Genomic DNA, 15143 nt, shown 5'->3' with positions numbered 1-15143 from the left:
GGCACACAGCATCTATTCTTTGATATCATAATGAGAAATAACAGGGCTTCAGTTTCTAATCCAAGCATTTCTAGAGAGAAATGCACAGATCCCTGTGTCTCCTGACAAGTCTCAGAAAGGAGAATGAAAGGAGGTGAAAGCAGAACTTTCACATCAGGAAGTTCCACTTCTCCCCCCCATGGATGTTTGGCATTATCCCACATCTTCTACAGTGCAGTGCAAAGCTGACTGCTTGAGCACCTCTTCTTACTACTTGGGGTAACAGTCTCTGGCCTGAGGGAAGACTGATTTGAGTTGAAAGTAAAAGCTGAGGACAGTAATGCATAAATATGCAACTACACTATTTTGCTGCAGTGATAAGTCATAAGGATGTAATGCACTGCACGTAAGGTTCACTGATCTTTTAGACTACTGAAGCACAGCTCTGAGATGAGCAACACTTTTATGGATATTTGAGACTAGCCTGTTCTGGAATCACTGTCACAGGCTGTACAGGTATATTCATAGGTATGATGGAAGACTAAGAAGTAGACAATTTCTTTCCTTCTATATAAAAATGTGTCTGGTAACTTGCAATGAAGCAATTTTTTTTTTTTCCCCCTCAAGTGAAATCTAGAGAAGTTCGTGCAATCTGAGACAAATATCAGCAGGACAGAAGGAAAGACAAAATCAGTGATTCTAACACCCAAGAATTACACACTATTTTGTATACCAGTCTCAAGTGTAAACTGGTTGGAGGACAGAGCATTACATCCCATTTCCTGGTGCAGTCCTGCCCAGCAGAGGTACTCTGACACCTTCCCAAAGGACATCAGATTGGCCTGTCAACTCAGGGCTGCTCAGGTCTGCTCCCAGTGAGTGAGCTCAATCTGAACAGTTAGACACTTGTGAGGTACTGAACCACAGAGAGATATTGCCACAGCTCCCAGCAGCAGCACAGTGCTTTCTTCACTGTGGTGTGCAGGACAACAGCCTGCAGTTCCTGCACTGGCTCAGTGCAGGACAAATAGGCCAAATAAACAACAACAACAAAAACATATTACAGCTTCCTTAGTCCCTATTCGGATAATTTCCATCACAGCTGCTATTAAACACCATAGATAGATGAAAAACTGTAAAATCACTAAAAAAGAGCAGAGTAGTCTCTCAAAAATGCCTGCTTTTTCACTGCTGTCTTTAGAAGTCAAGTGGAGTGTACAGTCAGGGATAGGCGAGGTGTGGGATTTCCTAGGCATGCAGAATAAAACATTGCCCCCTTTTAAACACTACAGCTGAACGGCCAGTTTAACACACAATTTGTTTGACAGCTTGACAGGGATATACTTGTGGTCTAGTGACAGATTTGGGTATTACCAATCTGTCCCAGTCCGACTAAAGCAAAACATGTTCAGTGACTATAGCAAAACCCTCACCAGCAAGGTTAATGCTGAGCTCTCACTCAAGTATAGAATATGTCATTCTGTCAATACCATCTACCTTGATTATACAAGGCTTTATATACAACAGGTTATGATCTCAGAGGGATGAAAAGCTTTTCCAAATTAAAAGCAGCATTTTAAAGAGGAAATACTCATACATTCCTACGTAGTTTTCATTCGATATCCTCAAGGCTAACCCCAGAACTCAAAGACATGCTGATTGAACATGAATGTTTTTTCGGAGTGCAGCCATCTTATGAATTTAATGGAAAAAGGGAAGTAATAAAAATGTGCTCCATACTTTAATTAGTTCCCTCATAATATGGCATTTCCAAAATGGCAGTGCCAAAGAAAATCATTAATCCAGGAAAACGTACAAAGGCACTGTATGGCTCGACAGTCAGACCTCCTGCAGACACATACAAACATGGCCCTTGTCTTCTCTTGCTGGTGAAGCTAATCTCAAAGATCAGCTCTGACTGTACAAAAGAAAATTGTACCGATATTTAAATATGATGTCACTCCCCATTTATCAATCCTTATGGAGGAGTATCATCAACCAGAAATTGTGTTTTGTATGCCTTGAACGCTGTCTGGCAGCAAGATAAATGTAAACAGCCTGCATTTCTGAATGTGCATTCACCTAAGGTAGTCCAGGTGCTAGGCTTACGCTGATGCTGCTGTGTAATTATTTTAACATCTAAGTTTCAATATTTTAGTGAGAAAACCAGCTGCAAATGGCAGACATCTTTTCCAGCAATCAATTGTCTCTTATGCAGCCAGCACCAAGACTGCCTTTAGGCCTATGAATACCTGTCTTCCTCATTTCTGTATCACTAGCCTCAGCAGTAGTTGTGCAATCAACAGCAGTTACCATAAGAAGGAACTGAGAAAGTGACATAAACTAAAAGATGCTGATTCCCTTAGTCTTGTTACCTTTCCCTGGCCATCAGGCAGGAGCAGATGTGGAAGTTTATAACCACAGAGAAGAACTCAGGAAAGAACTCACACCAGCAGAACGATAACTAGAGAACAAAGCTCAGGTAACAGCACTAGGGTAAACAACTTCAAGCAAACAGCTGTTCTATGAATACACAGCCTTGCTCAATCATGCCAATGAGACTGGGGAAAAAATGGTGGATGGTATGACCTATTTCTGGGGTACACCTTTCCTTCATCTGCAACAACCACACAGCCCCACAAGAGTCACAACTTCGACCCCTCAGCACTTCTTGGTTATAGAACAGAAACGGATACCTGTGTGCGGTTGAATGCTACTCTTGCAAAGACAGCTTGAGATACACTGGCTCTCTTCAGCTCATCTCTGACTTGCTGGTAAATATCTGGAGAGACTTCCACCGATGAATTTGATGGCTCTGGTTTGACAGCTCTAGGGATGGGTGGATGATTCAAGAACTGCTGGTTGATAGCCTGTGGGTGCTGGTGAGCCAATAGCCGGCTGACGGCAATCTGTTGGTTTATCAGATGGGCCATTGCTATCTGCTGCCTCACCAGTTGTGGACTGAGCTGAGGAGACAGGAGCCCAGGGTTTATCATTGTCTGCATCGTTGGCACTTGGTTTCGGATTGGAGTACTGTGGTGAATTTGGCCATGAGGAGACTGTTCGTTAGTCTTTCCCAAAGTTGCCAGTTGGTTGATATTTGGTAAGTGCATGGGACGTTGACCAAGAACACAATAGTCTGAAAGGTTTTCTCTTTCCACTCTTTCCACTGTTAAAAGAGAAAAATTATTTTGCTGTCAATTAAAGTTGGCACTTACAAGAGGACCATTAGAGTAAGATTTACTCCAGGTGTACAGCACCCAATTTAGTTTTCAAATCTGCACTTGCATAAAAGCTACTCAAAAACAGAACAAAAGCAGTACAAGTAAGGGCAACAAGAATCAAGACATGTTCATACTTCTTAGGAAGCCTCCTCATAAAACTGGTAGCAGGTGTCTGTTCCAGCCTCATTTCCTAAAGAAACGAGTTTAGACATTTCCACTCACACTGTCAGTAACTTCTGAATCTGTCATCAAATTGAATAACTCTTTAAAAGAGGGGAAAAATTTCAGAATCACTGGCATCGAGCTGAAGGAAAGAAACCCAGATTAGTATCCACCCACACCAATTCAATGGAAACCAGACCATTCCCTATGCTGCTCATAGAACAACTTCTCATTACAAACTCGGCAATTATATTTTTTCCAACATAAAGTCTACCTTGCATCATGTGCAGATAAAGTTACCAGGTAATGTGAATTCACCTAGATGTACTGCAGCAGAATCAAGTTGCATGCCTGAAAGCATGCTACGTAACCATGCATATCCTTGATTCACAAATGAGAACATTTCAGAGCAATGGTTCTAACAAAAGCCTCATTACTCTGTCTGGAAACCTTGAAGGAACTGTGCATGAATGTCCACTTTACAGAAAACTGATTCTGACAGCAACCTTTTACTGGTTTATAGTGTTATTTTATGGCTTTACCATCTTAAAAATAAATTTTGAACAAAAACCTGTTATTCTTAAGTGACACTATATTACAAAAAAAAAAATGAAGCATTACAAACCAGATGCATTTATTGTAATCATATATGCAGCTACAGCCCTTTCAGATATCTTACATCAGTAATACTGCAACACCTTTTCATGCAACTGCCAAATTAAATGCCTGTATTAGAAAACCAAATTTCCTTTACAAGTAATATTTGAAATTGGAAATGAAGTTTATAAAATAAAAAAGTAAAACTATTACTTAGATAACTTTAAGTAATCAAAAGTCATTTTATACAAAGCTGAAGATACCACGAGCTTCACTACACAAAATTGGGCATTTATCTATTGATCTAGAAGTGTCCAGGGACTGCTACCATGCAGCTAACAAACTACTCCCTCATGTTTATGTTTCTCTTGCTAAATGAGACGAGAGGATTTATTTGATAAATAACGTAACACAATCAGAACTTGTGTAATGATCAACAATGGTACAAGGATTTTGAACTCTTTTAAGATCTAATCCACGTAAAGCTTTGTATCTTTACACAGTACTCAAGGTGACAATTTACTGATGACTTTCTCTGTTTCCTTTTAAACAGAAAGACAGCTCTTTTCACCTTTCAGAGTTAATCTCAGACAGAGAGGGTTGAATTCTCATGAGGGAGGGAATGATGCCCAGAACACAGACGCTCACAACTTTTGTCTTTAGAGCTGTCATTCCAGAACACCGCAAGTACTCATTTTTATAACTATATATATAACTATAACTAACTTATAACTAGGTAAATTAGTACCTAGCAATTTTATTTCAAAATATTTTACTTCCCTGTTCCTTTTTTTTTTTTTTTTTTAAAACCTTTAACCTTCAATAAAATCCTTGTTAATGAAAAAAATAAGTAAAAATCAAACATCTCTAATAAAATTCTTATTCCGTCTTTCTTCAAAAGCCAATGTTTCAACTCAACTGATTTTATAACTGTCTATTTGTGCACGATGTTTCAGCTATGAAATGCCGTACAACTCTTGCAATACACAAACATTATTGTAAATGACCATCCATCTCCATAAATTTCTCGCAGCCTACTCAACACATAACACAGCATTTCAGTTTGCTGAAAGTACTAACAATTCCTACTTAAGTACTGATTAAGTACCCATTCCCAAGCATTAGGCACAGAAGGCATGCAGGGTCATAGGGAGGAAAGGCTGTTCTTTCTGGAGAAGACCTCATCCAGCACCATGGCCCACACAGAAAACACATGGCCATATAATCACCTGAGCCTTTCTGTGGTGAGCCTGTACCTGAATAATGCTATTAAATGCACACTGTTGCCAGGAAAACCAAATGTAATTATTCCAAAGGTACAGCTGCTACTTGAGAATCAGGAATTAACTTAATGTACATACAATAAAGATGTTGTTCAGTGTACATGAAATAATAGGAGCATTCTACTGAAAGGAAATGCATCAAGAACTACATTTACACCCTTTGGAGATCTAAAGTCCTTCCACAAGTAGCTTCAGGAAAGCTGAAACAATTTCTCAACTATTTTGTAGTTTAAGAAATATACAGAGAATAAGTCACTGAAACCAATAAATTACTACTTGTTAGAACTCAAAAACAGTAACCAAGTGTTTTTGAAATCCTGGTGAGAAGTAAATATAAATAACATCCACTTTCTGGGCTGAACCACATTTGCCAAGTTTCCACCCACTCTTGACTTCAGTGCCAAGTCATAAACCCCTATAAAAATAAAATTTAAGATGAAAAGGCTGCCAGGCTGTTAATCTCTGCAATGCTACTCAGAATCACAATTACAAGGAGGCATCATTTGACTTGCTTCCATAGGTGGTTTTTTTCCCTCTTCTTATCAATTTGCTTTTTCGATCACATTAGGCTATATTGCCACACAACCACTCCCAACAAGCCAACCAGATTCTAGTCACTTCAATCCCTTCAATAATAAAAGGTTACCATTAACAGTTATGCTAGACAGAAAAGATGTGCGTTACTTAACTCCTCAAGGTTCTTTCCTTCTCCAACACATTTCCCATATCAGGTTCCCTGTTGTTCATCAGTGGCTATGAATTGGTGGGGCTCTGTGGGCCTGGGCAGGAGAGAGCCTGACACATTGCTGAGGCAGAAGCCAGCCTCCTGTAGTCCTCTATAAGCTGGCTGGTATTTGAACACACTGGCTTATAAAACAGTGAAGACAGAGCAGCAGGACCTTAAATTGGGAAGGAGGGGGCTCCATGAATGCCTGTGGTCTGTGTTCAAGTACTGCTGTCAGTCCTCCTCTGCTTACAGTGCCCATGCTGTTTAAGCAAAAGCTGGCCCAGAAGGCTGTTACCTACCTGCCATCTGCGGTCCAGTCACAACAAAAACTACAGCAGTGTTTTCCCTTTTCTTCCTGCATCGTGTTGCCTGGTATTGAATTTTGCTCCAAGTCCAACACCTCCTCCACATTTAAGAGCCAGCCTCCAGAAGCCATACGTACCACATAGGCAGGTTCCAGGTACCAGGACAAGTACCGTGTCCAAGCTTAGCAGACAGCTCACTGAGTACCCTAGAATGGTATCTGCCCTTCATCTGCCCATATCCCACTACAAGATGTAGCTACCTCTGCAAAACACTTGGACACCAACATAACCCACAGAATGGAAGCAGCAAATTGTCATATTTAAATGTTCCTTTCTTTTCTCATAATGATTACCACGTGTGCCAATGTATTCCAGCTTCATACTGAGCTAGAAACTTCCTGGATACAGCACAAAAACAACCCAGTGCACCCTTCCCCTGCACGATACTCTTACCCTCTACCCAGATTCCCTGTACAAACAGCTGACAGTCCACAGCACAATAGCTTGGGGTGGTCCACATGCAACTTTCCATTTGAAATGAAACGAGCTCAAGAGATTTAAAATAAGATTTATTTCTCCACCTTCCCTTCCCCTCACCCTTTATTTTCACCAAGTTGTTAATAGGAACATTCTGACAAAGAGCCTGTGGGGTATTTAGGGCTTAGGAACAGCACTGTACTGACGGACAGCACTGGAATCCAAATTGCTTAGCGCACAATAATGGATGCAGCAGGGAGAGCCAGATCTTAACATATCTCCCAGCACCACACTGCCACGGTCACAAAGAGGGCCCTGCAGCACCCGTGACCCAGCGAGTCCCCATCTTTTTAGTCCCACTGGCATACAAGCATTTTACACAAAAAAGAGCACGAAGAGGCTGCAAAAGAAATTTTTTGTAATAAGTTACTAGTCAGCAGGACTGCCATGCTTCAATTGTGACAGGATGTCACCACCCCAGGGTTGTTCTGCAGTGCAACAGCTTCAGAGCTTGCATCTTTGTTTTATTTATTACTTAAAACCTGGTGATCATAAAAGCCATTACCAGCAGTGGTAAAGGCCAAACTGAGCTAGTCTGGGCCAGCAAAGAGCTCTGTTTGTGAGCTTCAGTATGACAGGCATAGAGATGGAAAGGTTCCCACAGTTTCTCATAGCTCGACAGCACCTTACTCGCTGGAGCTGAACCTGTTCTGAATCATGGAGCTTTGCTTGGGAAAAGCAGCTCTGACACCGTACTACCTCCATCTCAGAGTGACGTACAGAGCTGGGGGTGCTGCACTACACCAACAGGGTGTCCTCTTGCTTACCCTATGATTATCAACTTCCTCTTAGTAAATATAACAAAGCCACTCCAGAGCACAGAAGGTGCTTTTATAGTGCTAATTCTCCATCTTTTTATCTATAATTAGCATAATTACTTATTTGTTTTAATCACAGCCCACTTAACCACTTCAGTGCAAAGGACTGATCTTGAGGAGTCTCATTTTCATTCAACATTCAATTTTTGTAGTTACCCGAAGTCATCCACTGGTTTCATTTACTGCTTGACCTCTGGCTGGGCTGTTTGTTCTTTCAGCCAGAACTGGAGAGAATGTGAGCTGACCAGAGCAGCACACTTGGTAGGAAATCTTAACATTTAAAACCTTGCACTTCCTCTACTCTTGCAGGATAGCAAATAACCTCAAAATAGCTATGGAGCACATACAGAATTTTTTTGGCCGCTGGCTGTGGGTAGCAAAGGCCTTTATCCAAGTCTAATGGAAAACAGACAGGAAAGGCCATTGTCTGTTCTCCATTGCACTACAAATCGCTCCATTCCCAAAGCACAAGTCACTATTTTTGTGCTTGGAAGAACCATCAAAAAAGGAGGACATTGATCAGCATCATTGTTAAGGGAACTGGGTAGAGTGAACCAGCATTGTTGACTTCCACACATCAGCCTTTCCCCTCCGCTTGTCCTACAGACTATATCCTAGTCATCCCATGGGACACACAAACGCTAACATGTTCTCAGACAATCCTGCTTAAATGTAGGAAGACATTCTTCTCATGCGCTGTCCCCAAACTGCACTGCTTCCAAAAGCTGCTTCTCAGAAAGGAAGAATATAACACAAATTCATTCCAGATTATTTTGGGGTTGCTGTACAGGTTAAGAAGGTCACATAACAGTATGAACTTTATTCTTCATAAGGCAGAAAAATCATTGCATTGAAGGCATTTTAGAGACCACATAATCTAATGCATAAATACTGGTTGCGTAAAATGGAAAAGGAGAATTAGGACAAACATTAGTCAGAACTGACAGAAATAGCATACCAGTTAGATGGTCTCACCTGATATAAAAATATCTTGCTCCCTGTCAAAGTACTGTGATGGAAGCATGCCCTGCTATTTAAGCACTAACCTTTTGTGGACACCTCAAGAGGGAGGTGCAAATTGCCTAGAATACCCAGACAATTGTGCAGCCCCTCTGGGAGATAAATGCACATCTCTTCCTGACTCATAACAGCAAAGATGATGAAAGGAACGACACAGAACACAAACTTCATTACAAAAGACATGTAAGCCCTTAGACGCTTGGAGTGAACAGAATTCATTTCTGTTCTCAGCGACAGAATGGATTTTGTGTTCTACGAAGTCCACGTGATCAGAGATAGCCATTTTGCAGCTTTCACACCAGGAAAGTTGATATCTGTGTCTAAGCTTCATCTCTTCCTCCCTTTCCAAACTAACCTCCAATAGTGCTTACTTTCTAAAAACTCCCTTCCTACTGATCTAACAAAAGTAATTCTGCTTGGCAGCACACAAGAATACTTTTTATACATTTTGAAGGAAATTTTGTTTTGAAAATCTGGAGATAAAAAAAAAAAGTACTTCCATGACAAAGACAATTCTGCAGTCACTATGAAATCAAGTGTGGCTGGACAGAAGTCCCAGCCTTCGTACACAACTGGTCCTCACTGAGAAAAAGCGCTGTACTTGGAACTGAATGCATTTTAAAAACCATCAAGCTGACACAGTGAGATCATCTGAACAGACTCGGTCATCATCCACAGATTAAAAAAAGTGATAAAAACAAGCAGTCATAAAAACCTTCTGCATGGCAGGGACAAGATAGAAGGGACAAACAGCTAAGTGGTTTCTCAACAGAAAGGCTTCCAACCTCTATTGAACTGACATATTCCCTACAGCAGCAATGGCTGCAGATTCAGGCACGCATGTGCACACGAGGTGGTTCAGCTAATGGTCATATAGTCCCCTTCTGTCATGCCACAAGTGCTGTTAAAAGCAAGAGAGCAAGAGCCACTGCTCCAGAAGGGACAGGAAAAAAAAAAAAAAAAAAAAAAGAAAGGCACTCTAAGAAGCTGAAATTCATCAGTGTATTTACTTTACATAAAAGTTAAGCTTAAGAATTTTTTTTTTTAAAGAGAGCCTGCTTTAATTCTCTTTATACAGAGGAATAGTCAAGAGGGCCACAATTTATAAAGCTCCCAGTACATACTACAGTGGGTAAATTGTCTCTTAACAATACAAGCACACAACTCCCCCAGACTGGTACTTAACATCAGCGACAATGCTGAAATACAATATTCTAATACGGGTGGGGAAAACAGTAGCCAAGGGGTCTCTAAATCTTGCTGAAATGTACCAGCTTCAGCTTAAAGAGATTCCACTTTTTCCTTGTGATCCAGTGCAAATAGACAAACAACTCTCCTCGTAAAACAGTACAACACAGCAGTCTACATACTGTGAGGATGCGTTCAAGTTAGAGATGATCTTCAGGTCTTGTATGATCTAGATGCTGAAATGCTTGCCCCTGAATGATGCTTTCTTACCTTTCTCTTTTAAAAAGTGAGTTTTATTTTTAGTGGAATAAAACATAGTCAGGAGCGTGAAAAGAAAAAAATTACGGTAAGGTCAAGAGCCACCCAGATAATCTAAATGACCTTACCTGGCTCGGTGTCAGAGCCGCAACTAATAGCTAAACAACACATGAAAAGTGTCTACTTAAAAAGCCTTACCATTTGTGCTTCAACTATCTAGTTAAAAAGGCTAAAGGTCAAGATCTCTATGTACGTATGCTTACACACATACATCTGTTTATACAGATGTATCTGTGACTTCCTATTTACGCATATACGCACATGTATCGATAATGGGGTGTTGTTAAAAGTCAGAAACACTGATTGAGAATGTTCTGTTATGCCTTTTCATGAGGCTTCCGCAACATCTGCTTCAGAGGAACAATTCAAAACTATTCAACAAAGCACATAATTAAAATTTTCACCAAGTCGCACTGGCGTTATGACCGTGCTGCAATTCAAGGCTCCTTTAGTTTGGTATTAACAAAGCTGGGAACCCCTCAGAATCCTGTTCTAACCTCTCTTAACCTAGAATGACCTCTAGAACATTGAATCAAAAAATCAGACTGGCCTGTCAATCCCTTATGGGAATTAAGCAAGTATGAGTGCATACTCTCCAGAACAGAACAGCAGACAACATCGCATCATTAATACTGGAAAAAACAAAAAGCAGCCAAAGCAGATTCTCAATTTAAGGAAGCTATAAAAGCTCTTTCTTATGGGAGCTGGTTCCGGATCCATTGAAATAGAAATAACCGGAACCGCCTCCTTTAAACAGAAGTACTCATCATTCCACAAAAACTTTGAGACAGCCACAGTCTCAAAACTCACATCCACAGAAAGCTATATTTTGACAGCCACTGATGGCAGGAGCAAAAAAAATAATATGTTCCTAATACACAGACAAAGAAAATACATCTCTTTATTTTTAAGTTCACAATATTTTTATTTCTCCCTCTGCCTTCCTAACTTCCTCCCACCAAACCAAGCTGTGTCATCAGGCAAAAAAAGAAAAGATTCACACCACTGAAGAGTTTCAGTTGTAAAAGGATCCTGATACAGCGATAGTCCTTCTGATAAAAATAGAAAGCATGACACTTGAGAAGTGAAACATCTATTGAAAAACAGAACTAAAGAAGTATTTGAAATGCTATGAACCCAAAAGACCAGGCAACGAGTAGGTAACTGGTACACATTTTATCCCTTGACAATGACATTATTTGCATGGTGAAGTTTGGAAACTTGTCTCTACATGTCGTACAGTTAGCACCACAGTCACTAGTATGTAGCCTTTACTAGAAACAGCAAAGAGCAATTCTTGATTCAAGCAGTTTAATTATACCTAAATCTTGTCATGTATGCAACTGAGAACCAAAAGGGTGCACATTTTTCAAAATATTTTATAGCCACAAAACAGAACTTAAGAGCACAATAATATTACAGTCATTCATAGTGTGTATTTTGAACAAGAGGATAATACAAACTAAATAGCTTAACTGCCACTCTAAATGATTACACAGGTCCACAGAGGGAAGAAAAAGTTCACAGAACTGTAGGATTCTTATTTTCCAAGTACTGTGCATTTTCTATTGGAACTGAGTTAATATAAGCTATCTTTGAAATACGCATGTGTATTTCATTGAGACTGCAAAGAGCAGATATCCTGTTAGAAACTCGCTCATGCCCCTCGTGTCTCTGAACATACATGCAGTGGAAGGCTCAGAACAAGGTTAAAAAAAAAAAAGCCTCCACCCTCACACCCTCACTCCAGAATCTGTGCACTAACTCTGTACCTCTGAGTAAACTGTGAACATCTTAAAACCTCATGGGGGCAGGGTGGCTGGGAAAAAAAAAAAAAAAAAAATCAAACAGTTTTACACTAGCATGGTCTTGACACAAGACAAAATTACCATGCTGAGCTGAGAACTTTTGAATTGCAAGCAAAAATAGGTTAGTTGTCTTTTTGGTGAGTTCCACAGAATGCACATTGAGACCGTTGACTTGAGATTAAGTACAATTCCACTCATATCTCATAGCTCTTACATCTGCTGCTAATGATACCAAATCATTGATTGTTCACTTTCTTATATTTATTTAAACATGAACTACATGCTCTGAAACTTGATGCTTTTTTTTTCCCCAAAGAATTTTTTACTTTTGCATGGCCTCAGTTGTAATTACCTTGATCTTCCAGAGTATATAATTGTTTTACTGTTTATTTATTTCCATGAACAAGGAAAAAAGTTTGACCTTAGAGATCTATATGTGGCAATTCGTAACAGAATCATAAAGCTTATGTTTAGGAAATCATGGTTTTGATTAAGAAGCAACCATTTAGTTCCCACTGTTTTATTAAAACAGACATTAGCAGATAATAGGAAACACATTTAACACTGTAGGCTGCATTTAGTTTGCAACATCAATAAAGTTATTCTGAAGCTCCTTCATATTTTGCATTTACCACAGCTCATGTGAATTGTTTTTTGTTTTTACTTTCTAATTACCACCTCTAGACTTACATATGGATAGGGTTCGTGCCTCAGTGACTCCAAAAGAATTTTACCTAAGCTATCCAGATTACAACCCCAAAAGTGAAATGTTGTGTCATGCATCTACCTTTCCTTTAAGGAACACGTGATGAATGAAGCATGTAAGTCACTGAGTTTGAGTACTAATTGAGGCGTCCTGTAAAAATATCTGTCTATGCAAAAGAAACAAGACACCTTGAAAACAGAAATGAGAAATTGAAACTGCCCAAACAAGTGCCCTTCCTGTTTCCAGGGGGCCTAGATTACTGCCCTGAAGTCCCATGGCTGCTTTTTCTTTGTGCCCCAAAGTACCTGCCATAGATTCTTTGTTTTCTCTCCCACTCATATGGCTGATGAATCAACACGACTTGAACTGCTTTACAGCAGCTTGTGTTTACTTCACACATACCTTAACCTTCCTTTTCCTCCTCCTACTCGCACACACATACGCTTCCAAACAGCAGCAACTGGCTGCATCTCTTTGAATAGCACGTATGCAGAGTTATCTGGCAAATTCTTCAGGTTTGGATCCTTGACCTTTTGATTGAGGTCTCAGTCTGTTTTTATGGCACTTAACAATTTAACTGTGCACTTATTAAGTTTTTTAAAAAAAAAGAGCTTAAAGAATTCAATGCTCTAAGAATGGAAGAAAATAGAAGACAGCAGTGTGCTAGAAACACTCAGAAGCTGTAGTGGCATCTCTACTGCTAAGAACACTACAGTTAAGGGCTTCCAGTGCCTCTGTAACTGGCATCACACTCTTGCCCAGTTTGGGGGGGGGGGAGCCTAGCTCTGCTCTCCAACAATGGCAAGTAAAAGCAAACAGTGATGACCTTGAAGCTATTTGAGTCCTTTGATTGTTTTTAACCAGGAGGATATGTTACAGCACTTCAAATGAAATTCTTTTATTAAGAAATACCATTTAGAAAAAAAAGACACTTCTGCCTAACACAATGGCAATTTAGAGAGAAAACAACTACTGAATTTATTTGGCATCAACATTTTTACTTCAATCCTAACTCATTTTAACAGGTGAAAAGCAACACCTGCATTTCCACATCCACACTGTTACCCACATCTGCCTGAACAACCTTCCTTCCATCCACAGATAATTTTCCCATAAAGCATTCCTTTTTATTTCTGCCAAGTGAAAAACTAATCACCACACAGCTGAGAGTCCTGCAGGTACGTGCAGCGTGAACCAGACATGCAGAGAAAACCCACATGCCCTGTTCTGATATTCCATGCAGTTTTGCTTCCTGTGTTCCTAATTCGAAAAGCAGATTCTTGATGCTATCATGCAGATTTCTAGTCTGCCCTATGGAAACTAAACAAGAAGCATTTCCCAGCTCATGTATGCTGCTATTTTTTTGTGTGTTTTTAAGAAAAAAGACTGCAGATTTTTTGAAAGACGTTAATCTGTGTGACTCAAAATACAACGGCTTCTCAATTAGGACAGGGCATTACTGTAGTTCTACATAGCATCTGTGAATCCTGCTACGACTTTCCTGGCCACTGAAAGGATCACAGACAGAAACAACAAAAAAAGCCTATGCCTTCCTTCAGACAACAAATCTTCCCTTCAGTAGTATAACAGAGACAAAAATATAGGAAAAAAAATGTTATTTAGCAACACCTCCAAACAGCCAGGTACAAAACGCTCCACTGGTATCCAGATTCCACATGAGAAAACATGGCAGGAACTGTCAGTATATTTGGCAGGACTTTAAACTAAGAGCAAAGGCACCTGCTACTTAGACAAGCTCTTTAGATTTCATGGTTATAAAGCAACTAAGGTGATTTACAGAGTAATTACAGTTTTAAATTCTGAGCTACTAGAACACTTTTTTCACAAAACATTTTAGCATATTTCAAAACACAGTGGATCTTTCAGCACAACTAAATGGTATATTATAAGCATGTATTGAGTGACTTGTTTTCATGTCAGCCTTGTTTGTAAAATATCAGATCTAATTTCAGATGTGCTGTAACCGTTCCCTCTTTGTAGATGAACTCACTAATATTATTAAAGCTTACCATCACTTTTACTTAAAGTAAATAATTGCAAACCATCATCACAAGTTCAACAAGTTAGAAAGAAAAATAAAAAAATAAAAAATCAATTTACCTTTAATCTTCTTGTACTTCTTGTACCATCTCCCAAACTCCTGGCACTTGGTTGCTGACACATTGGCATAGTATGTGCTATTTACAATGGATGAAATCATACTCTGGAAGTACAGAAAAAAAGACAGAAAAGTCCTTTAAATATCTTGCATAATTTGAAATTTTTCCACGGAAAGTGAACGACATGAAAACACACAGTGATCATCCATTTTTGCCTTTAAAACCAAAAAGCAGTATTTGGTGAGAACACAAAATTGGTTTTATTCTCCACTATATAACCCCAAACCTAATTACCCTGGTTCAAGAACAAAGCAAAAATAATGCAGGACAAACCCAGCCTGAAACATAGCA

The 15143-nt window shown here is 39.6% G+C and overlaps 1 protein-coding gene across 5 annotated transcripts in view; it reads right to left on the bottom strand.

Moving 5' to 3' along the window:
* The window catches only part of SATB2 (SATB homeobox 2), a 132042-nt gene that overhangs the window by 49061 nt on the left and 67838 nt on the right, over nucleotides 1-15143 (bottom strand). For all 5 annotated transcript variants that reach the window (XM_052676391.1, XM_052676393.1, XM_052676392.1 and 2 more), the window contains 2 exons: nucleotides 14794-14896; nucleotides 2676-3148 (listed from right to left, as the gene is read on the bottom strand). In XM_052676391.1, the coding sequence (XP_052532351.1) occupies nucleotides 2676-3148; nucleotides 14794-14896 (576 nt within the window). The remainder of the gene's footprint in view (nucleotides 1-2675; nucleotides 3149-14793; nucleotides 14897-15143) is intronic.

Source organism: Tympanuchus pallidicinctus, unplaced genomic scaffold (assembly GCF_026119805.1).
Source record: "Tympanuchus pallidicinctus isolate F22 unplaced genomic scaffold, pur_lepc_1.0 scaffold15, whole genome shotgun sequence".
Lineage (NCBI taxonomy): Eukaryota > Metazoa > Chordata > Aves > Galliformes > Phasianidae > Tympanuchus > Tympanuchus pallidicinctus.
Note: the sequence above shows the minus strand (reverse complement) of the source record. Positions and strands in the feature narration are given on the sequence as shown.